The sequence below is a fragment of the Stegostoma tigrinum genome, chromosome 2 (genome assembly GCF_030684315.1).
Source record: "Stegostoma tigrinum isolate sSteTig4 chromosome 2, sSteTig4.hap1, whole genome shotgun sequence".
In the NCBI taxonomy this organism is placed as follows: Eukaryota; Metazoa; Chordata; class Chondrichthyes; order Orectolobiformes; family Stegostomatidae; genus Stegostoma; species Stegostoma tigrinum.
Genome location: NC_081355.1, coordinates 12,875,958 through 12,901,772, shown reverse-complemented (window position 1 = coordinate 12,901,772; position 25,815 = coordinate 12,875,958). Strand labels below are relative to the sequence as shown.

Genomic DNA, 25,815 nt, shown 5'->3' with positions numbered 1-25,815 from the left:
TAGGACTATGCAGAACAATAATTTGCAACTGTTTAGCTGTTTAATATTGTAAAGTAGGCCCTGCCTGCCAATAAACATAATCAGCACAAGTCATGACAGTAGGCTTTACCATGAATTTCAGGCCCACGGAAGAGAGGCAGCAGATTAGACCAAGAATGTGAAGTGCAAAATCTATGATTACAGAACTAAGAATAACTAACAGTAAACAAGTTAGGATAGGAGCAATAAGAAAATTACTGAACAGAAAGATTGAAGAAATCTGCTTAGTATGAAGCAATGTGCCATTATAAAAAATCAGACTAGAAAAGGGTTTAGTTGACTTTAGCTAGTTTCTCACCATAAACAGGCCAGAAGACAAAGCAGTGTGTGATGTGGATGGATTGCTACAGAGTAATAAAGATGATCTGGGTGTCACTGCATAGCTTAGACGTCAGACGCTACAGATCACTCACGAGATACTTACAGCTCCAGTGAGCTGGTTCAATACAAGTTATTCTGAATTGGTGATGCTTCTGTGTTTATGATGGACAGATCAACAGAAAGCAAACACTTTGAAGTTGATTGTACAGAATCTTAGACATATTAACATTCAGATTTAACCAAAATAACTGGCCCAAGTTACCAATGAATTTGTCTCATCCTGACGAAACTGCCATACTTGGTCTTCATTTATGAAAAGTGCCTGGATACATGCTCTTTTGTCCCGAGGACTGGTTTCTAAAATTTATTTTCAAAGCTTCAACTCGGCAACATTTTCAAAATGAACATACTGATAAGGAAAATGTGGATTAGACAATACAGAAATTAACTTAATACCTCATTTCATTGCTCCAAATTGCTTCTGGAGTGTCAAATTCACCTAGAAAAATCTCAGAAAACTTTTCAGGTTCATAATTTTCTAAGTAACAGACCATTGCTTCAGGTAAAATGTGTCCCAGCACACTCCGTTGCACTAGATCTTGTCCTTTTGCCTGCATAGAATGGAGACAGAATGATGGAAACGGCAAATGCAACATTTCTTGATGCTTATAACATGGTTTTAGTCTAGAACTGAGAGAAATGCCTGAATGGGGTTAAATCCATTTACATATGAATGGTGAATATACACCAAAATGCTAAAGAACCTCACGAATTCTGGCAGCATCTGTGAAGACAGAAACAGTTAACACTAATTCCAAAATGACTTATTTGGAACTATAGAACAGTTCCAAAAAAGTCATACCAGACTTGAAACATTAACTGTGTTTCTCTCCATAGATGTTGACAGACCTGCTGAGTTTTGCCAGCATTCTCTGCATTTGTTTCAGATTTCCAGCATCTGCAATACTTTGCTTTTAGATCATTTATAAAACAGTGCTGGTTTGCAGAATCACCATAATTAATGGGTGCCGTAATCAATACTGCATTTGGATCTTTCCAAAGTTGCCAAGAAGTGGAATCAATTAACAGATTAAAAATGAACTTAACAGTTATAATATTGAACTGAAAAATACTGGCCACGTGAAGAAAGAATAGTCAATAGCCAAGGTCCTATATTAGGAGCACATGTAACACTGTCCTGAGATACAACATTGACCCAAGTGTATGAGGTCTCATCCAAGTAGTTGTTTTTTTGGTTAAGATTATGGACAAGCAGCCAAAACCATTCTTTGCAAATTTCTGTTTCATGTCAAAATTTGAAGTCACTTGAGGTGCCTTCCAGTTTGCGTAGAAAGTTTCTCCAGCTGCTTGAGCTCAGGGTTTCCAAGTCTGAGAAGCAGCTGGAGTCACTACAGAGAATAAGGAAGGCTGCAAGTTTCCAAGATCGCACATTCCGGGTCCTGACACTTGACAAGGATGTACACACATGCGAGTGTACAGGCATGGTCAGAATACTAAATGGATGGCCATCCAAAAAAGGGCAACGAGGCATGAGTCTTTGGGGTTTGTGCTGCTCTCAATCTGCTACTCAACATAGATCTTTAAGGAATGCAGTCTAGATCATGGCACTAAAAAGCAAATAGTTAGTGGGCAGACAAACATTTCAGTATCCATCAGGAGACCTGCAAGGTACATTAAGTATAAAAGTGATCACAGGTGCAGAATACTTTGCAGGAGCAAGAAACAGCCAGAAATCGTAGCGCCTCTGAATATTTTTTATATAAAAGGGGAAAATATTGTGATCCTGCAGTGAGACTGTCAGGAGTCAAGCAACAAAGCAAAACTTTTGTAGTAATCTCTGGATTACACCCAGTGCCACATGTAATGTGCATAGAACAGGAAAATAGGGAGGATTAAGTGTGAGTTGAAGCCTCGGGCAGGAAAGAGGGCTTCATAGTCTTGGGAGCTCAGACTAGCTTAGAGCAGGATGGACCTATTCAAAAAAGCTTCTGTTGTAGTTCAACAGAGCTGGTACCAACACTCTCGGAAAGAGATTCACTCAGATGTAGGAGAAATGGGAATCCAAATATAAAAACTGGAGGGGGGATAATGTGCCTGAAAGTAGTCAATGCTGTACACTAACCACCATATCAAATAGGACTGGGTGAAGGAAGAATACAAATACACTTCTCTAAAACAGTAATGAGTTGATTAAGGTGGAGTTACAAGCACAAACAGCCATGTAGAATATGATGTAGTGGCAAAATATGGCTAAAATATTTTGAGGACTTGTGGATACCATGAGCTACACTAAACAAGTTCAGATTTGTCATGAAATACAAACTGGTAACAAATGCTACCTTATGAAAGGTTTTGAGAAGCAACTTGGTTAGCCAGATTAAATTAACCTTGATGGTTTAATTCACACCGGCAAGGACAAAATGGATTTCTACTAATTGCTGTAGCACTATTTTGCACAAAAGGATTTCAAGTAATAATACCAAATTTTATAATTATACTGCCAATTGAAGAAATGCATTCTATTGTTAACTCCTCCCCCCCCCCCCCCCCCCCCCCGCCACACACATAAAGAAAGCCACATTATGAGATACAGCAGCATCATCAGGATATGATTTGCTGAAACACAGGCATTGGAAGAGGAAAGCTCACTGCCCAAAATCATTACTTCTCCACCTCACAGGCCAGTTGATACCTTGAAACAAAATGATTAAGTATGGAAAAAGAGTAAGCATAAACTACAGGCATGGCAGTGATTGAACAGAGGTTCAGAAAAAAATCAATAATACAAGAAAGAAAATTTGATCAAACTTGAATCACAAACAGATCCTCTGGTCGACCAGTCCACATTTAGCATAATCCCAAACTAAATTAGTCCCAACTGCCTGCTCCTAGTTCCAATCCCTCCAAACCTTTCCTATTCATTTATCCATTCAAATATCTTTTACTCATTCTAATTGTACCCGCATCCACCACTTCATCAGGAAGTTCATTCCACACGAACAGCCCTCTGTAAGAAAACACTTTCCTTGTGTTCTTTAAAATCTGTTCTCTCACCTTAAATGTGTGCCCTAGTCTTGAAATTATCCATCTTAGGGAAAAGAGAACCACCAATAACTCCACCTGTACCTCATTACTGTTAACTTCTTTCAAGGTCACTTCTCGACCTCCATGCTCCAGTGAAAAGAAAATCACAGCCCATTCAGCCTCTCCTTAACCTCTAACCTTCCATACCCATCAACATCCCGGTAAATCTCTTCTGAACCTTCTCCAGCTTGATAATATCCTTCCTTTAACTGGGCAACAATAACTGGACAGTATTGCAGAACAGGCCTTAATGCCCAATACAACCTCAACATCAACATAACTTCCCAACTCCTACACTCAAAAGGACTGAGCAATAAAGGCAACCCGGCCAAATGTCTTTTTAAACCATTCTGTCTATATGTCACACAAACTTTAAGGAATTATGTTCTAGCGTAGCTAGGTTCCTCTGTTCCACAGAACTACCCAAGACCCTACCATTAATAGTATAAGCCCCCTCCCTGCATTTTGGTACAAAAACTTCCTTGCATTTATCTAGATTGACCTTCATCTGACATTTTCCAACCCATTGACCCATTTGATCAAGATCCCTTTGTATTCTCAGAAAACCTTCTTCTTTGTCTATGATTCCACCAATTTTGGTGGCATCCACAAACTTACTAACCACGCATTCTAAATTCTCACTTAAAATCATTTAAAAGTGGCATGCAAAGAGAGGACCCAGAACCGATCCCTGTGGAACACTGCTGTTCACGGGCCTCCGTTATGAAAAACAACCCTCCGCCATTACTACCTCTAGCCATTAAGCCAATTATGTATCCAATTGGCAAGCTCACCATGAATCTTGTGTCGCCTAACTTTACTAATTAGTCTACCAGATAGAACCTTGTCACAGGCATTACAAAAGTCCAAATAAACGTCTCCTGCACTGCCAACCATCTTTTTGGTAACTTCCTCAAAAAAACTCAATCAAGTTTGAGAGACAATTTTTCTCACAAAACCACGCCTCTCCCAATGTCCAAAAATCCTATCTTTTATAATCACTCCAATAATTTACCTACAACCGAAGTCAGACTCATGTCTATAGTTCCCTGGTTTCTCCTTACAACCTTTCTTAAACAAAGGTACAACATTAGCCACCCTCCAGTCATCAGGCACCTCACCCGTAGTCATAGATGATGCAAATGTTTCTACAAGGGGTCTCGCAATTTCCTCCCTTACTTCCCACAAGGGTCTTGGATACATTTGTTCAGGTCCCAGAGATCTAGCCACTTTTATGTTCTTCAAGACCTCCCAAACCTCACCTTATGGTGACCTGCTTTTAAAACAAAGTTTATTTCTTTGCTTGAGTCACTGCAAGTTATTTTACACTGACCTCTTCGGATCTGAATGCCTGTTTCAGATGAGTATACTTCAAAAACCTAAACAGGAGAAAAAAATTTCAAATTTCATTGAGCTGTGCAGACCAGAGATCAAGAACACTTGTGTAGACCAATAATTTTTCCAGTTAGAATGTTTGATGATGCTCCTACCTTGCAATTGGAAGCACGTTGGAACCCGTGTACATCATTATAAAGAAAAACACACCAGTAAGGTAAAGGCGAGGTAACTGTGGGTTGTCTTGCATCACATGGTACAATAAGTTGGCAACTTTCTCAACCAGAATTGGGTCAAAAGTAACCAATAGCTAAAAGAAAACGATTTACTGAATCAATGCTCTTCAAGAATATTTAATTTTGTTCATCTCATCAGGCCAAAACAAAATGAATATAAAAAGATGGAACGGTTTGGAAAAAACTGCTGTGTACCTGAACAATGTGAGAGAGGCATGTATTGTCTGTAAGCAGCCGTTTAATTCTGGGTAGGGGTCTGATGATTGCATTGTCCTGATCCCTGAAATACGAAAAATGTTTGACATGCTTAAGCATAGGTAGAGTTATTACAAACAAAAACTGATACAGAACTGCCACATTGAAAGCACTTTTTCAAGTGATGCTGTAATGAAAATTTTTCTGTTTTCCATTGTCTTTATCTTTGGCTTTATGTTAGGGGCATTGGAACACTCAGAAGTTGATGCCTATTAAAACGACTGGTTTAAAATTGATGACTAATGTGTTATTTAATTTTCCCAAAAGTGGAACCAGAACATAGAACAGTACAGGCCCTTCAGCCCACAATGTTGCGCCAACCTATTAGACTACTCGAAGATCAAACTACCTTGCATATCTTACATTCTACTATCATCCATGTGACTATCCGGAAGTTGCTTAAATGTCCCTAATGTATCTGATTCCACTACCACCGTCAGCTTCACATTCCACACACCCACCACTGTGTAAAGAACCTAACTCTGACATCTTCCCTATACCTTCCACTAAACACCTTAAAATTATGCCCCCTTGTAATAGCCATTGCAGCCTTGGGAAAAGTGTCCGGCTATCCACTATCTATACCTCCCATCATGTTGTACACCTCTCGAGCAGTAGCATCAGTCGCCAATGCTTGGCTGCATTTTTTTTCCTGCCATGACATGAACAGAGCTGGAGAATACATTGGTAATGCGTAACATAATTTTCAATTATTTTAATTTTCCTGCCCCCTCACCTTCCAAATCTGCTTGATGGCAATCATTAATTCAGTTGCCAGCTTTTCTTTCACCGTTCCTCCGAGAGTCTTTCTAGAACACCACTGCCTGTCTAAGATTTAAATCTATTTTACAACTAATGGCAATCCTCAAAACACAATGTCCCTCCACAAACTGCAGAAGTTTCCAGTCATAGACATTTCACTAACCTGACTGAGTTCAGCTTAAATGAATAATAATTTAAAAAAGAAAAACACCACTATTAAAAAAATCAAAGTTTACTTTACAGCCATTAGAGCTATTTATTATTCCTCCCAATAAAATATACAATATGGTCCACAAACGATGATACATTTGGCCACAATTCACAGGAAATTCAGAACCCCGCAGATGAAAAGGCACTGGAGGTGGGACTTCGGATGGTGATGGACTTTATGATAAAAAAGTGCAGGCACATTTTCTCTCCTATAAAGGGGCTGAGGGCACCGGGGTACTTTAAATGCAACACAGCAAAACAATCAACTACAACGAAAATACATTAGCACTTCTGGCTGAAGGTGGCTAGATGTCCATTGGCAGCTCTATTGTCTAAATTAGAACAGCACTACCACTTCAAAGTTTCATTAGGTATAAAGTGTCTTGGGATGTCTGGTGGTCATGAAATGTAACAAATGCAACAATTTCTTGGAGTGAAATTGTTTCAATTGGTTTATCAATTGTCGTCACAACTTTTAGTATTCCAAAACCTCTATTAGGTCCTGTTAACCTTCTCATGTTCCAACAGGTTTTGGGCACTGTACCTTTAAAATTAAACTGTACGCTTCTCAAACTTTACATCTTACAAAGAACACAGTGCTCAAAATTACAGTTAATACATCAACTGATTTAACACAATCAACTCATCATCATTTTCTTGCTTTCGTTATTTATGCATAAAACCCAGAAAATAATCTCAATTAATCAGTTTATGCTCATTTACACACAGCCATTTTTCTACTCCAAACATCTCTTCGGGGAGTACTTAGGCACTATTACTTCAAACTTATCAAGTGACATTCTCAGCATTTATTCCCTCTTCAGTCTCCCATATTCTTGATAAATTTATAATAAATCTGCATACCCAATTGAATACCTTGCAATCATGTCAAATCCTCCGGTACCTATGATCATTCATACAAGTTATTTTGATAACTAGGCCTCTGCTCTTCTAAATCCTTTAAAACGAATGTTAAAACAAATGTCAAAATGAGGACACCTTCATACCTGCTGGGGTAATATTCACACATGGCAATGAGCATATTTAGAATAAGAGTAGCAAGGTCAGTTTCATTCAGCACAGCCTGCCCATGGGCTAAAAGACACCATTTTAGTTGCGGTATTGCCTGCAGTGCCCGCCAGCCATCCATGCCCTGTGCCCAACAACGAGTCTTTGGCGTCAATACACTGTTTTTCCAGAATTCTTGCATCTAGGTCAGATAAGATATTGTTTAAAGCTGTGGCAATAGAGACATTAAATGCTAACAAGCAATGACTGAAGTTAGAGCTCATTATTTTGAAAAATACCATCCAGTTGCATGGATAAAATTTAGACGAGGAGCAGGGAAGGAGGTCACTACCTTCCCAAAAAATCTACTACAGCACTTCAATCGATATTGTTGCTTCCTCTTAATTATTTCTTCAGCAGCTGATATTGGCTCAACAGAGCAGTGAAGTCCTTTAGAACTCAAGCGTATAACCAATTTAATGCAACGTTAATTAACTGGACACAAACTTTAAATATCGAATCAAACAGCAAGCGATACTGTAAGTGATTGCAAAAAAATACATTGGCATTTCCAAGCTGCGACAACTTACCTTGAGTGCCAAAATGAGGAAAATGTGACTAAGAAACAGAAATACTTCAAAGCAGTAAAACATTAAAAAAGAAATTCACCTTTATTAACCAACTCAAGGCTTTCCTGTAAATGTGCTATTTTTGCTAAAATATCCACAAAGATTAATTATAAATACTGGAACAAGAAATTTTTCAGCTGGTTCAATTTTCTTGCAACTAATGCAGTAGGGAGTCAAGTTTTTTGGTCACATGTGGTGTTAGGTCAGGAATCAATCCATTCACTTTCAAAACTAGTGCAGCAACATGTATTTTGAATTATTATATAGAGAACTATCCAAAGTACTTTGAAGATGTAAAGAATTTAACCAGTGTTAAGCTTTGAGAATATGACTATTGTCACATTCAGTCAATCATTGTACACATCTGGGAGATCAGTAAAACACACCTCTTCAAAGCTATAAGGACCAAGTCGCTCTTTGTCAGCATTTCCAAAGTACCATTCTTTTTCACTGTCTCTCTTCATATCTGGTGATGCTTCGATAACATTGCTCTGAAAATAAACATAACCAGCATGACTTCTCAAACATTTCAAACATTGTCAAAAGCATACTTGCAAGTGAGCCAATCACACATACCTGCAATGGAACAGTAGCTCTGCTTGTATGAAGGTGTGCAAGAGTAAGCAAATCCACAAGGATTCTAACTCCACTGGAATCCATGATTTCCTTAACATTTTTCTGCAAATTACAATTTCCTGATGTTCAATTCAATGGTTTGGATTACAATGATTATTTAGTTCAGTCACACAAAATCACATCACATAAGTATTTAGACAACTTGCATAAAAAGGTGTTTAATAAAAAGTGAGCCGGGCAACATTTTGAAACTTAGATACTTTCTCACCTTGTTAAGAATCAGTTTGTTTAGAAAAAGAATTAGTCGGTCTCTCTCCAGTTTGTCTGTACACTGCAAAACACAACATCATTGTTGGCTGTAATTTATTGTGGACAAAAATCTTGATCAACACTTTATTAAAGCCTCGTGGAAGGATTAGATCCTGACAATTACTTCGAATAAAGCATCACTAAAACGGCTGCTCAGTTTGTAATTGTTCTGTTACTCAATGTTCACAAACTAAGCAAAATGAGCAGCTCAGCTAAATTTAGGAAGCAATATTCCTTGCCCAAGCAGGAGTTGGCTAGGTTAGTTTCTAAATCAAACTGCAGATTACATCAATTAATAATTAATTATACACTTTATCACATGGATGTTAAACAATAAAGACTTGGAGGAGAACAATTAGCATTCATACATACAGTGACAACAAAACAGCTTCAAAAACATATCAAAGTCCTGTCATAAGGTAACAATAATATAATTAATAAACTTCCTAGAGCCAGGGGAGGATTGGGAGCCAGGATGATGAAAGTCAAGATTTATACAGTAGTCTATTTGTGAAATTCAAAGCACTTAAAATTAATTGACGTTCTAAAGACATATTTAGGGCCACGAGGGGTGGTCAGTTTAAATAAGCACTTGGATCATTGTTTGCTTCCCTCCCAAAAACATGAACACCCATCACTTCAACTGTCACTTTCACTGCAGAGTAACAGGGTTTGGGCTCCTGCTTCTTTGTATTCTTCACATTCAATATTTCTGAAGCATCAGATGAAATCTAGGAGACCATCCTGAGACTTTACCTTATTTCTAAGGTTACTGCTAAGAAAATTAGTTTCGTCTGCTTCAGCTCTGACCGTTGGAATGATTCAAAGCATAACAGAAAGGGTAGGTACTTAATGAGGGCCCAGCTACAACTCAAATTCCTGGTCTTGCATGGCTGAAGCTCAAGAATCTTGTTTACCAATGTTGTCATGAAACACATCCAGATAACTTCATCTGCTGAGACAGTAGGAACTGCAGATGCTGGAGAATCTGAGGTAACAAGGTGTACAGCTGGATGAACACAGCAGGCCAAGCAGCAGAGGAGCAGGAAGGCTGACTTTTCGGGCCTAGACCCTTCTGAAGAGCGTAGGCCCGAAGCATCGGCTTTCCTACTCGGCCTGCTGTGTTCATCCAGCTCTACACCTGGTTATCTCTTAACTTCATCTACTGAATTAGGTTTTGACTTAATCCTGATAAGGTATCCAGCCTGAAGATTCATTTCTCATTTAATTTGAATACAAAAACCCAGTAAAACGAAATCCACCAGCTGAAATAGAATGAATGGTTGTTAGCATTACCCATGTGCTCGCAGAATGCAAATTGTCAGATGACAAGCACAGAACTTGTGGGAAAGTCAAATATTCCAGCCACATTCCACTCAAATCTCTTCAAAGTGTCACTCAAGTTTTTTTGGTTTTCTTTTGTCTGATCTTGGTAGAATATGTGGAGAGGGGAACAAAATAAGCCATTGTTGTACTGATTGGCATTCTCCATTCCAGCCTCTAGAACAAGGAAAGCTAATACATGTTATCTATCTCGATTTCAAGAATGCCTTTGACAAGGCGCCGCACAAGAGGCTGATGAGTAAGATACGGGCCCATAGTCTTAAAGGTAAGGTACTAGCATGGATAGAAAACTGGCTGTCTGGCAGAAAGCAGAGAGTGGATCTAAAACGGCCTTTCTTGAGATAGCAGCTAGTGACAATGTTGTTCCGCAAGGGTCAGTGTTAGGACCATAACACTTCACTTTATACAGTTAAGATCGAGATGAAGGAGCTGAGGGCATTCCAGCTAAGTTTGCAGACGAGACAAAGATAGGTAGAAGGACAGGTAGTATAGCAGTGGCAGGGAGGCTGCAGAAGATTTGGACAGGTTCGGAGAGAGGGCAAAGTAGTGGCAGATGGAGTACAACGTGGGAAAGTGAGGTCATGCACTTTGGTAAGAAGAATAGAAGCATGGGCTATTTTCTCAATCGAGAGAAAATTCAGAAGTCTGAAGTGCAAAGAGACTTGGGAGCTCTAGTCCACAATTCTCTCAAGGTAAACTTGTAGGTTGAGTCAGTAGTCAGGAAGGCGCATGCACGTTGACATTTATTTTGAACGGACTTGATTATAAAAACAGGAATGTACTTCTGGAGGTTCTGAAAGGCTCTGGCCAGGCCACATTTGGATTACTGTGCGCTGTCCAACTTGAATTACTAATAAATTCACTTCAAAATAAGGTTTCATTCACTCAGCACTTCAGCCACCAGATTAGAAGTGGTTAGTAAATCAGTATATTAAAAAGGCTAAAGTTTCAGCTGAGTCAGTTGAAATTGCCCAATTTGAAAAACAAAATCCACAAGGAATTGCACTGGATGTTTTTCTTCTAGTGCTGAAAGCACATCTCTGTCATTTCAAATTCACATCATTGAACACACTAGACAGAGCAGTGTACATTGGATGTTAATTCATGCTGTTTGGAAGCTGGCCCCCGAAAAATATCACTTAATATTCTAAACTCCAACCTGTGGCCACTCAAAGCTCTGCTACTCAATTCACACCAAGTCCAGTTCTTTCACGACCCCTGTACTCACTAACCTGAATCCCAGACATGCAAAGTCTTCACTTTAAATTTCTTATCCTTGTTTTCCAATGTCTCCATACCCTCACCCCTCTCGACCTGAAATCTGATCCAAATCCATAATCCTCTGACATATCTGCTTCTTCAATCCAATATCCTGTACACCTACAACTTTAATTACTTCAACACAGCGGTGGCCATACCTTCATTCGTCTAGGCCCAAGATCTGGGATATCCTCTCTACTCCTCTCCCCACCTATAAAAGGCACTAAAACCACTTTGACCGAGCTTTAAGTCATCCAACCAAATATCTCATTTGGTTTGCTGTCATACTTGGTTTTGTAATTGTCCTCTGAAACACTTCACTGATGCTTAATTATGGCAAAGCCACGATATAAATAGGTTTTGATGAAACTCTGCCATCGCACAATAAGGGAGCTGATGGCCTAGTGGCATTATCACTGGACTGTTAATCCAGAGCACTAGATAACGGCCTTGGGACCCAGATTCCCAATAAATTAAGAATTTAATGAGGACCATGAATCGCTCATTGGAAAAACCCACCCAGTTCACCAACATCCTTTAGGGAAGGAAACTGCCATCATTACCTGGTCTGGCCTACATGTGACTTCATACCCACAGCAATATGGTTGATTCTTAACTGCCCAGGGGTGGGCAATAAACACTGCCTAGCCAGCAACACCCTCTTCCTGTGAGGAAATTGGAAAAAAAAACTAGCCTAGTGCCCAATCTACATTACCACTTGGGGATGGGAATCTTTTTCTCTTTAAAAACTGAAAGGCTGGAAGCATTCAGCCGGTCAGGCAGCAAATGTAGAGAAAAACATTTCAATTCCTTGACTATTCATCACACCCAAAATGCTACAGGTTTCCCAGCTGAGCATATTAAGAGTCAAGAAAACAAATGACAGGAGGTTTGAGGTGGGTTGGAGGGAAAATATAACTAAATGGTTCGGTTGACAGTGCAAAAAAGTAAAGCTGGTAAATGAGGTTTCTACAAAACCAAAAAAAGGAGTCCCAATTCCATTCTGATCTCTTGATCTAATGCTATTCAAGAGAAAGTTCACTACAAGCTACAGAGGCAGCAATTCATCTTTCTTAAACACTACAGCTTTCTGCAATGGCAGCATTGAATTTAACTTTAAGCCCTTAACCACCCATTTTCTCTCAGAAAACACCGGCTGATAATGGAGGCTGATGACATCAGATCTGCAGAATGGAAGACATGCAGATAGCCATTTGGGTGGCCTACAGTCCTGGAGGTCCACTCAGCTTTCTTCTGTCACATTTCTGCTCCTGGTTGCTTTTCTATATCTGCCACATTTCCCATGGTCATTTCTACTTATTAGACAGCTAGCAGACCTCCTTTGGATCTATCAGTTCTTCTCCAACTGTATTTGCAATGAAGTAGTTCATCTCTAGTATTTTCCAATGATAGTAAGATCTGTGGAGCGAGCACATAAGTTAGCTGTTCAGGTGAGATACCTCAGAGTATTTTGTGTTAATTCAGATTTCCATTTTTTTTGGGCATTTGGTCAGACACTAACTTTGGAATTTGAAAAAGTACAAAAGCTCAGTCTTTTTCTTTAAAAAGTAATTGCCAAGGCAAAGATAAGTGTGTCTTTATGATGCAGCACATATTGCCTGCGATACAACTTGTGCCAGACTGGCTCATGACATTTAAAGTGAATAAGGCTTCACTGAACAGTGTTGCACTAACTTGGGCTTCAATTATCTGACAGCAGAGGACTCATTGTGACACAAGTCAAGTAGCTCAAGGTCAAATCATATTCCCTGACTCAAGTTAACATAGAACAGGATTCATCTGTGAAAGAACGCAAGACAGAGGAGGAATAGGCCATTTGGCCTTTTGAGCAGTTTTGCCATTCAATGAGATCATGCTGATCTTCTACATCAACACCACCTGCCTAACATACTTTTATGCCCCTCTAATGTACACAAATCTATCAACTTCAGCCTTGAATTATGCTTAACAGCAAAGCATCCAAACCCAGAATTCCAAATTCAGATACCTTTGAAGTGAAGAAATTCCCACTTATCTCAACCCTAAAATGTTAAGTGACTTATTCGGAGTCTGTGAACCCAGAGGACAAAACATCAACTACCTGCATGAACTTGCTGTGACAACCTACCCACTGTGACACGATAGTCTGTGCCCCATTTGCTACACGGTGGGTGACAAACCTCAGGGAACACAGGCCAAAGCTGCCCTTGGGACAACTCATTTTCTCTGGCAGCGTTCCAATCATTCACTTTCAAGCCAACTGAAATTTCTGCTTGCTTAAGAGCTCTAAGCATCTCTGGCTCACTTGATAATTTCTGCCTAATACATAAAAAAGGTGCACATGCCAGGACACCATTTAGTGCATAGCATGAAGTTCTCACAGCTATGAAATACCCTTGTTGGCAGCGCTGTTGGGAACAGCCACCTTCTCACACACGCACAGACCTCTGCCTTCTTGAACTGACATTAACCAACACCTATAAAGGGCAATCATGGGTGGACAATAAATGCGAACCTCGCCAGCAATACCTTTATCCCATCACCAAATTTTCTAAAATCAGTCTACATCACAATTTAAAAGCACAAAAAGGCCTCAGTCTATGAATTGGATTACAAAGTTAGATGCCATTTGCAGATACAAGATTCAGAACAGGGCTCCTTTGTGCAAGGGGAAAACAAATAAGCCAGTGTTAAACCAATACAAAACAAAGCTATTTAAAAAGGGATGTTAGAGTCATCTTGGCCTTACCAGACTATAAGGTTGCTCTCTGGTTAAAGACAGGCTGATTAGCTGTAGTTTAATCTGAGTGTCAGCACGCCTCAGGCAAGGGGAGAGGTTGAAGAGGACAGTCCTTCACAGTAAACTCAACGGGTGGGTGGGTGGAGAAGAGTTGAACTCACACCTTTGGCATCACAGAGCTAACTGACCCTTTAGTTATCTGAGTGGTACCTTACTTTTTTTGTTTAAAATTCTTTCATGGGATATGGGCACCACTGGCTGAGCCAGCATTAGCCATCCCTAACACCAGTGGCCAGTTAAAAAAGTCAACCAGATTACCATGGGTCTGAAGCGTCGGGTGCCTGAAGAACATTAATGTATCAGATGGGATTTTCATGAAAAATAGAAAAATGGATTCATTGGACTCAATTTCAGGTCTTTATTGCATTCAAATTCCATCATCTGCCATGACAGGATTTGAAGCCAGATGCCCAGAACATTAGCTGGGCTTTTGGATTTACAGTCTAGCAATAAATACTACTAGTCCATTGTCACCCCAACTGTATGCTTAAATAGGTAAGTTTCCATGATGGTGCAATTGGTTGAATTCCTGGATTCCAATTCCTTCAGCATAAACTCTACAGCTTCCTAGCAATAGGTTAACTAGCACAGACATTCACAGAGGGAAAAAAAGGTTAGGTTACATTAAATTTCTACACAAAGAAGCTAAGAAAACAGGAAGAGGGAGAAGCCACTTGGTTTAAAAAAATCTCAATCCCTTTGATTACAAAATACATTTGAATCATGAACGGAATACAATGATTTTCACTGACGTCTTAGGAGCTAAAGTATATTTATAAATAAAGATGTTACAGATGTCTTGCTGGTACTCGTCTCTTCATTTTCATCCTCTTTCAACAACAGGATGTAAATAATAAACTCCCCTTATAATTCCATCTACAGGCAGTTGTATCTAACCTGAACAAAAAAGGTGTTTCATGAAGAGTCAGACCACAGAGTGTTTAAGTAGTAGCCAGCATGTCCAAAAGCATAGTAAAAAGGGGCAGCCTTTAAAACACACGTATGTCATCCCATCACACATGGAGGGAAACATTCAAATAAATTCCTTGATAAACAGCTAAAATAAACCCATTTCAAAAAAGGTTTTAACATCATTTTGCAATGTGTATAACATATTAACAACTTCAAAAGTTATTTAGTTGCAAAGTCCTAACAAAACGAAATAAACGGGTCCAATGCAATCCTCAGGAGCATAGTTCAGGCAGGAAGAAAATCAAGTCTGAAATTCCAACACTAGAACAACTTGTGTCTTATACGCTACTGCAATGAAAATACCAAATTGGTACCATTGAGAAAACTAGGTTCCATATGCAGCATGTCTAAAAGGTGTGCTAAGCTAACAAGAACAAAGTTCAAAAGATTTGTTGTGCTCACCCTCTCCAGCATTCCAACAATGTATTTAGTATCACTGAATGGTCCTATCTCCTCATAGCATTTGCCGTAAACAATGGTCAAAGCTTGTAAACATAAACACTTCATATTCACTTTAGGCGTAAGCAAGAAGCGATGATACAACTCATTGAAAAATTCATACCTGCAATAAATGCACACATTGAAACAAGATATAAGAGGGAGAAACATAATTTAAAAAATTTGTTACAGGAATTCAGGCTTACGATCTCTTGATTGTACTTGTCTCTTCATTTTCACCTTCCTCCAACAATAGGCGCAGGTAATAATCTCCAATTTTGATTTCATCTGCAAGGCACTCATACCTAACCTGAACAAGAGGTGAAACAGAGTTGAAAATCTCCATAGTAATGACAATTAGCAGCGTCACTCTGCATTGGCTGACAAATCAGACTTCACATAAAATGGATTCTTCCAAAAAGGAAGATAGCACACAAAAGAAAACAAAACAAGCAAAGCCAAAACCAAAATGGGCAAAACGACAAAAACCAGCAAGACAACAGACAAAATTAAAAGTAGTAAAAGCAAGCAAAAACTAAAAAAAAAAATGAAGTGAGCAAAAACTAAATGGGCAATAGAATTACAACCTTCATAGGAAAATTCTGGGCACTTAGTTTTAGCTTAATCACCGTAATAAGTTTTCAGTTTTAGTAGAAACCTACCAAATAAGGCTAAAAGTTCAAAATCAAGCCAAAAAGTGTTGATTTTATTTTGTGAGCTTTTACATATTCAAGCAGACAAAAATAGTTTTAGAAAAAAAAAACTTAAGGTCCCAGCTGGTATTAACACAAGTCAAATCCCAGAGGGAAACCTGGTTTGTTAGATCCTCACAGATGATTGTTAGTGGTTAGTTACTGAACACATTCCTAAGAAGCTGTCGATGCCAGTTTTAACAAAGAATACAGCATTAAACAAAGTTCTAAAAAAGACTATGAACTTTATTACATCAGGCAAGGGGAGGTTTAAAAATATTACTAGAACTATCAAAAAAAATTCACATTATTCCTTGCATTCCAGCAAAATCCTCAAAGACCCAGATATTAGTGAAGACATCATGTCCACACTGAATTTCCTTGCTCACATTCAAGATGAGACAGCTACAACATTGTCTTTTCCCGCCCCCCCGCCACAAATCTCTGTGCAGTCACCAGAAACTCATCTCATTCATCCGATCTCTGCCCCCAAGACATTGAAAACAAACTGCAAATTAAATATACTAATCATGAAAGGTTCATGATGTATTATATGGAAGTTTGAGTTTCAGATTGGGCAGTATCATGCATAGATTTAACTTTGATCTGTATTTCTATAATGTGAGTTAAGGAAGGGACGACAAATTATTTAGGGTTCTGAGTGGCTCTGGCATGTCCAGAACTCATTTACACGTCTTTGAATGTAGCTTTAAAAATATTTAAAAAAGGTAGGAGAGAGGGAAAGAAATGGATTGTTGCCAAGACGGAGACAATATGGGGGTGGTATAATGTCAGCAAGACAAAGTTTCAAAATTAGAAGGTTGGGGTAAGAGAAACTTAAATAACTCCTATTGACAAATAAATAAACAAACTAATAACAAAGCACACTTAAGGGTGTCAGGAAGAAACATTGTCCAAAGATAGCATCAGTGAATAAAGTTGTTAGCCAGAAACAAAGAAAGTACAGCCATGCCAACCGAAACAAGAACCTTGAAAATGGAGGGAGGGCAACCCCTCCTTGAGTTTGAAGAATCCGTAAGGTTGTTGTTGAGGGTAAAAGGGTTGAATCTTTACTTCTGATATTGGTAATAAGACATTTCATCTGGTTGTTCTGGTGCTGCTCAGAGAAGTTTTCTCCTTGTGTAAAAGGAACTTCAAATATTCTTGTATTAAAAGTATATGGACAGCCTCTTGTCTAAACGCATAGAGACCACCATAGTATCCAAATTGCAAATATAAAACATAGTCAAACAAATCAGGTTCCACTCTGGAATCTAAGATAATAAAATGTGAGGCTGGATGAACACAGCAGGCCCAGCAGCATCTCAGGAGCACAAAAGCTGACGTTTCGGGCCGAGACCCTCCATCAGAGGGAGTCTCTCTGATGAAGGGTCTAGGCCCGAAACGTCAGCTTTTGTGCTCCTGAGATGCTGCTGGGCCTGCTGTGTTCATCCAGCCTCACATTTTATTATCTTGGATTCTCCAGCATCTGCAGTTCCCATTATCACTCCACTCTGGAATCTGTCTTGATCAGCATCATCAGCTGGGATCGTAGCTACACACAATTTCAGAACAAATTCACAAGTTTCTTGTTTTCATTTTGCTGCAATCTTTTACACTCCAATACACGTACTGACTGACAAACTCTTGGCATTTCTCGTTATGCAATTGAACACCTGCTGCTGAGAAATGACTGTTTGTCTCCTCCCCTCACTTTTGCTTAAACTTCATTCAAACGCATGGGAACAAATTGACCTCTAACAACTTCTTGCACAAGCCCAAGAACACAAAAATAAAACTAAACCATGTCTCCTTTTCTTAGAACAAGATGCAAATTAAGCTTGAAGTCAGTTCTTAACCCTTCGTAGTAACAAATTTTACCTTAAGAACGTTCTTGTTGATTCTCAAAGCAAATCATACGCACAATTGTGTAACAAACCATGGCAAAGGCAAATCCGGGAATTAGAGGATTAGATTTCAATTCCAAACAAGATAAAACCTGATTAGTTACAGTAGGATCCAATCCAGCTTCAAATCATGACTAGCTAGTAGTGTATTTGAAAGAAATAAAAAGGGATGCAACATAAATGGCATGTTATAAAAGGAATAACATACACCTGGACATTTAAGCATATGTACTTGAAGGTGGTAGGATAAAGTTGAAAAACATGCAAGATTCCACACTTTATAAATGACAGGTATAATTTGCATGCTTCATCGGGAAGAAACAGGTACAATCTTTTGCCTCATGGAGAAAGGCTGACCGGGGGGCGGGCGGGCGGGGGGGGGGGGGGGGGGGGGGTCTTTTCTCCCCTAAAGCTTTACAAAGACCCAAGTTAGGGGGTAAGCAAGGTATATCACATTTGACGTGAATTAGTCAATTGCTACAACCCAACCATTTGGTGTTGCCCCTTAAATTGTCAAAATCCAGTATGTAACTAAATAGAAAACTACCATGTGAAGCAGCTGTTATCTAGACATTAGTTTCTAGAACACATTCCTACAGCCAAAACTACATCCTAAGCTTCAGCTCACTTCTAAGTGAGAGTTCAAACTCTATTCCAAAACTGATGCTAATCCATCAGTGCAGTACTGAGGAGTGTTAACATTGCCAAATGGTACAGCAAGGCATAAAGCAGCTGATTTAAGATGACAGACCTGTTCTACTGCTGATCAATAACCCTTTGACTGATAGAAACAAACTCTCCCAAGACCGTTTTGTGTATTAGTCTCGGGTGAAAAATATTCTCAGCCACAGCTGTTTGAGCCAGGATGTACCGCTGGCTTTCAAATCACAATGTGTGATAGCGAAGTCTATAATGTAGAATCATTCCAAACAAACATTCAGTCTAGTCCAGTTTCTTTCCTAGACATACCAATCTTATAAAAGCCCCACATTCTGGACACAATTAAACTGGTTTTCCCAAGGCCACAGCTCATGTAATACCTGGTCAGATGCATTGCATTTGCTTTCCTGATGCGATGACAGAGTGGTCAGATAATAGAAGAAAAATTTAGACCGAGTTGCATATTGATAACAGCAAAGTCTGACCAGTATAAAACATTTTAATACATTCATTCATGGGTGTGCAATTACTGGCTGTGCCAGCATTGACTGCCCATCCCTGATTGCTCTGAAGAAAGTTGGAAGTCCAGCACATTACTGTGGGTTTAATATCACATGGGCCAGACCAAATCAGTGTAGCAAATTTCCTTCCCTAAACAGAACATGAACAAACCAGACCGGTTTTTACAACAATCGAAAGTGATTACACAGTCACTATTAGGTTAGCTTTTTATTCCAGACTTCTATGGAGTTCGAATTTTACCACCTACCATGATAGGGTTACCTCAGAATATTAACCAGGGTTAATATTAACTACATTTTGGTTAAGATTGATAGAAAGAATAAAATGAACAATTGCATTTAATAACTTCAGTTAGAAAATCAATTTCTTTACTTCAAATTCCTGGTGATTCCAAGAAATAACACTAGCAATTCCCAATTCCTTGTCAATGTTAAAAGCCCTTATTTCTGCTTCAAATGCATCTCTTAATTCTTCTCTTGTTTTGTAATTCCAGATTAAGTTAGATTTGGCATGATCCATCTGAAATCTGTGAAAAAAAAACCAAGAAAAGCTTTTATTTCAATTTGTTTAATTAAATTATGAAAATTAGAATATTAACTGTACTTGGATATCATTTCCTACAACTAAGGTATCAAAAATAAGCTAATTGTAGACATGGAACACTTCCCCATGTCTGTGTGTTAAATCGAAGACACTGAACAGTGAAAGTTATTTAACATATCCTTCTTATTCTTTAGTTAGATTCAGGACTCATGGTTATGCTATTACGATCCAAAAATAAAGAAAATGCCTGTTATGAACCACAATTTTCCTCAATATATGTGCCCATCACCAAGCATTTGCAGCTTTGAACCAAATAAAACAGAAGTAGAGCGGCTGAGTTATTCGATGAATTAGTAAAGTTCAAGTATGGCCGAAGGGTCTTAACAGCACCCTGTAAAATAAGCTGCAAAATAAAGTTATCAGAAATGTGTTTCTTCCAGAAAAGTTTAGTTTCACTACTGGCAGTACATCAGCACAAGACAAATGCAGTCCATAGCCAAACACGTTAATATGCAACAAAAACAAATTGCTGGAAAAGATCAGCAGGTCTGTAGACAGAAATCAGAGTTAACATTTCAGGTCGATACCACTTGACCCAATAAGTTAAGCTAATTTTTCCTCTACAGATGATGCCAGACTTGAACTTTTCCAGCAGTTTCTGTTCTTATTTTTGATTTACAGCATCTACACAGTTTCAGTTTTTATTAAATTCATATGCAACCCATTAATTCACGAAAAGGCATCCAGATGAACACACTGCAGTATTAGCCACAGCTTCCTAAGAGTGAGAAAGCAAAACAGCAGGCTACTCATTCAAATACTACTCATTCCTAGTACACGGAGGGAAATGAAAGTTACAGTTTTAAATATAAGCATGTTTTACTTGTAGTAGAAGAGGTCCCAGTTTGCTTCTATTTTAATCCTTTGTCGCCTTTTTCTTAAAACAACTGGTTTTTGGTTGGCATTCTATAAATCAAAGAAGGAAATCTGCTTTAAATCATTGGTTAAAACAATATTGACATATGCAAGTTTACAACTACTCCTGAGGCAGATGACGATAGAATTCAGCTCTAATTTGGGTGCTTAATGCTTATACAATTGAGGTTATATTTTGAAAGTGTTTCTCAGTTAGAGCATTATGATTAATGTACCATAACCTTAAACTAAACAGTTAAATTCTCGATGTGGAATCTGAAAATAAAGCCTCTTAAGGATTGTTAAGTAAAGATTTTAGAATTTGCAACGTCTGTGTGTTAAATCGAAGACTTTGAACAATCAAAGTAATTTAACGTATCATCCTTCTTACTCTTTAGTTAGATTCAGGACTCATTGTTAAGCTATTACCATCCAAAAGAATGAAAAAGCTTGTTGCAAACCACAATTTTCCTCAATACATGCCCATCAAGTATTTTCAGTTTTGTAAAATAAAACAGAAACAGGATGGCTGATTATTTGGGTTATGCAGCTGATCTTAAAGATAAGATGGAATGGTAAAATATCAACTTGGTCTGGTTAATTTTGAGGTAACAGATGCCAAAGAAATATCTGTGGATATTATGCAACTGGACTTCCAGAAGGCATTTGATAAAGTTGCACATAAAGACAAAAAAGCATGTATAGCATTGCAGACATGGCTCTATAAAAGGGACAGGGAATTGGCCAAGAGGTAGGAGACAGTACGGATGATGGCATTCACAAACTGGCAGCATTTGATCAGTAGTGATGCTGGGGCTTCAACTTCTGTATTTATTTTTAATTATAAATGATAAAAGAAGAAAGAGAATTATATATCCAAGATTGCTGATGACAAAGAGATGTGACACAATAAACAGTATAAAGCAACAGAACATTGACAGGGAAGATACATTGACTAGGTGAAACTGTGACAATTGAAGGTTAATGTGAATGTGTGAAGTCACCCCTTCTTAGTTTAAGAAAACATTTTAGAAAGATGAAGTAGGAGGAACTGTGGGAGAGCAGGTAAATTCAGGGAATTCAAGTACATAAAAAATGCTTCATAGGCAAAAAAACACAAATGCCTCTTATTCTAAGGGGTCTCAAAACACAAAGGAAGTTATGTCACATCTATACAAAGTTTGTTTAGATCTCATCCGAAGCAACTGCACCTTAAGGACAAGATAGTCGATTGGGGAAATACAGATTTGCCTGAACAATACCTAGGCCAGAAGAGCAAAATGAGAATGGGCTGCTTATGGTAAACCTACATTCACTTCAGTGGTTATTCTAGTTTAGGAATCAGTGGTTTTATGATGAAGGTAGTTGATACCTTGTCTCCATCTGTTCTATTTCCTCAGGTAGGTTAAGTCCAGAAAGGGGGTTATAACCCTTTAAATTACAATAGGCCATTTAGTAATTCTACAGGAGTATTTCTTCACTTGAAGGGTAGTGAATCTGAAACTACTTCCTCCAAAATGTTGCTGAGACTATGTCAGAAAACTTTAAAGCAGGAATTGGAATTGTTCAGTAATGGGTATTTAGAAAAATCAAAGCAGTAAGTGGAATTAAGATTCAGATTAAGCATAATTTGATTGAACAGGTCAAAAGATCTGATAGATTGGTCTGCAAGCCAAGACATTAAAGGAATCTAAGGAATTACAGAACAAAAAACAGAAAGGTTAAAATTTCAAAAGAACAAAGACCCTAACCATGTCAATTCAACATGCTTATTTATTCAAGCTCCAGATACAACCACAGTTTGATTTTCTTTCTGGAGAAGCAAACTCTAGGAACTTGATATTGATTATTCTAGAGCTTAAAGTGTTTTTTGCCTTATACTGTCAGATCAAGGCTGCTTGACAAATGCCTACAAGTAATTGAGGTAGAGTTTCCATGTTATTCTGGGTTATTTGGTACCAAAGGTTCAAAATCAATTATTTCATGCAACTGATTTGAGAAACTTTTAACCAATTACATTTAGTGCAACAAATTTCTGCCAGTTCAGACAAGTCGGTCCTGTCTACTGAAAACTACTAGAAATGATTTATTCACCACTAGCAGATTACACTATATGCGCTCATTTACAGACAAATTAAGTGGCTATATATTTAGATTTTCTTTGGATACAGTGCACAATTTACTAGCTTTAGAACGCAATGTTTAAATATTACTAAAAACTGACCACTATAGTCCAAAACATCTGGTAAACATTTGTGCGTTTTGTGAATTGGACTTCCAGCCATTTAAAATCAGGTTACTCACATACTAATAACTGATTGAAAATGCCTTACATTGTGAAAATTCATCTTCAGCTGCAGTAAATCCAATTGCACCAAGTTATCACACAAATATTTCAAGCAATGCTTTTAAAAAATGTAAGGGGAACAAAACACTAAATTATTGCAGTTGCCCACCAGATTAGTAAATGTGCTGAAAGCAGAATTTATTTATATTAAGCATTTAAATCAGCAACCATTCCCTGTTATAGCATAGAGCAATGACAAAATCAGATCCCAACATGAGATGCTGAATGCAACCGCTATACCAGGTACTGAAAATGCAGAACTGATGTCACACTGAAGCACGATGAGATGAATTTCATAATGCAGAGGCAAAGGTGCTCAAATGCTATGCTATTACTGACAGAGCTAAATGGACAAGGCATGTGTCAACATCAACCAGGTGTCAAACGTTGACATGGGGATGAGGACATTGACGCACAGACTGAAGGGTCACACTTGACCTTGCAGCCACATATAAATTAAGTATAAATAAAATAGTTCAAATGCAGTTTATGACATCTGCTTAGTCACATCCTTGTTAATCTCCCTATAACAGATGTAACTATCGCCAACTGGACACCTTCTATCGGTCCTGAGTATAGCCCTTTTTTTGGGAGGGGTGTCCAAACAGACACAGAACACATGCCCAGAATTTTCCAATGTCAGGATACAAAAGGTATCTAATCCATAATGCTCACGGGAATTTGTTTTTTTGTTAACGTGTCAGTCTTGCTAGCCTGTCCCGAGAGAGAGCAACATATTTCTTAAATCAAAAGGATCCAATTTAGGAGAGGGAGCAAAGTCAGCATTTTCAGTATCAGATCCTCCTCTACTCTCCAGCAGCAGTTCCCCACGCTGTATGTTTCACAAAATAAAACAATTGCTGTGACAGGGACAGTTTCTTTACAAAATCATTACCAACATAGGTTTAAAATGAAGTGCATTGGATCATCCAACTTAACCTTTAGCAAAACCTAAGTCAACATACAGAAAAGCAACTACACCAAGTACAGGCACACTAAGTCAACATGCATAACTGTACACCAACAAAAAGCAACTCTTACTTACCAGATTGTTCCTGTCCTGCTTTTGAAATCAATAGTAACGACAGCGTGAGGAAAAATAAAAAGATAAAAGTGAAACTAAATTTTCTAGAAAGCCATGGTCAGCACTTTAATATAAGTTGAGAGAAAAAAAAACACCGACTACACGACCAGTTCAATAGAGTATAATAGCCGATCATTCTGCGAGGAGAGGAAATGCATTCCCCCTCCAACTTATGTGGCAGTTTTATACAGTTAAAAATTCATAAAACCAAACTTCACACCTGAAATTTAATGGTTATAAAATTGCTTTCAAAAGATTACATCATTCTTTTACATTACTAAAGACATCTGTTTAAAATGTGCCATTTTTCCATCTTGTAATCTGTTCATATGATGTCCCTGTCACAATGATATTTCAACTGAAATGGTAGCTTGAATTTTACCATGCGAGAGGAGGCCATACAACCTTTGTTAGTGCCAGTACTTTGAAACAGCAATCCAAATAGTAACCTGTGCCTTGCACTTTCCCCATTGACAATCTTTCCTTTTCAAAGATATATACCCAAGTACCTATAGAAAAGGGCAATTGAATCTGCATCCAGTATTTCAATTCCACAGTCCCATCTACTCAATAGCCTTTCATTCCCGTACCTAAGAATCTACCTTCACATTGAAGATATTCAATCACCCCATCTTCACAGCCTTCTGAGGCAGCAAATTTGCACAATACATTTTTAACCTGTGCTAAAAGGTAGCACAATTTTTCCAAGTGCGCCTTAGTTCTGGACTTACCCCAGGAGAAAGCATTCTTTCTGTGCCTCAAGAGTGGTAATATATTTACAAGCAATTACACATCAGATCAGTAGGAAAAGCTGAGATCAGAGGTTACAAAATGGGGCTGGGATGAAAGAGCAAATTAGGTTGTTGAAGCTGGGACAGTGCATGCGATACCAAGTGGGATAGATGGGAGGGAGGGAGATGAGTGGTGCTAGGGAAAACAGGAAGCAGGAAAAGAGCGAGCAATGTGTTGGCAAATAAGATACACACAGACCTGACAAAATCACCAAAGTGCTATTAAAAGGAGCCAGGTGCAGCACCAACAGATTCTGACTCTGCTATTCTATGTCATTTCTTCTCCCAAGTATTTAATGGCAGATGGCAATTACACGAACAAGTGTTTTTTTATTAAAAGTTAAAGAATGCAATAAAACATTTTGGGACATTACTAAATAGTAAATAGCTGTATTCTGCCATTGTCTCTCAGGCATCAATAAATTGAATTAATCAAATGCATTTAGCTAATTTTCTTTTCATGGAAAAGCATATCAAAAATTTACCTCCTTTTGAGCAATGCCCATTCTGTCTCTCCAGTGTAACAAAAGCAAATCAACCTTTTCTTTGGCAAATTTCTCCACCTCTTTAGCAGCTCGTCCAGCCCTTCGTTGCCACTCTGGGACTTTACCAAATTTACCATATTGATCCTGTTGAAATTCAAGTACACAACTGAGAAATACACACCACATACATGAAAGAGAATACTTGCAAGAAACTATTACAAGTCTGCATTTTTCAAGAATTTATGTACAAGCAGATAAAGAGAGACAACA

General features: G+C 38.4%; 1 protein-coding gene across 5 annotated transcripts in view; it reads right to left on the bottom strand.

The window, feature by feature from the left end:
- Positions 1–25,815, bottom strand: part of LOC125461865 (dnaJ homolog subfamily C member 13) — a 139,795-nt gene that overhangs the window by 48,289 nt on the left and 65,691 nt on the right. For 4 of the 5 annotated variants that reach the window (XM_048551169.2, XM_048551161.2, XM_048551198.2 and 1 more), the window contains 14 exons: positions 25,546–25,689; positions 24,231–24,248; positions 20,807–20,889; positions 19,753–19,906; positions 15,806–15,909; positions 15,564–15,723; positions 8,745–8,807; positions 8,477–8,578; positions 8,287–8,391; positions 7,271–7,473; positions 5,232–5,316; positions 4,956–5,110; positions 4,799–4,844; positions 817–971 (listed from right to left, as the gene is read on the bottom strand). In XM_048551169.2, the coding sequence (XP_048407126.1) occupies positions 817–971; positions 4,799–4,844; positions 4,956–5,110; positions 5,232–5,316; positions 7,271–7,473; positions 8,287–8,391; positions 8,477–8,578; positions 8,745–8,807; positions 15,564–15,723; positions 15,806–15,909; positions 19,753–19,906; positions 20,807–20,889; positions 24,231–24,248; positions 25,546–25,689 (1,577 nt within the window). The remainder of the gene's footprint in view (positions 1–816; positions 972–4,798; positions 4,845–4,955; positions 5,111–5,231; positions 5,317–7,270; positions 7,474–8,286; positions 8,392–8,476; positions 8,579–8,744; positions 8,808–15,563; positions 15,724–15,805; positions 15,910–19,752; positions 19,907–20,806; positions 20,890–24,230; positions 24,249–25,545; positions 25,690–25,815) is intronic. The other variant, XM_048551178.2, reaches the window with a different exon arrangement.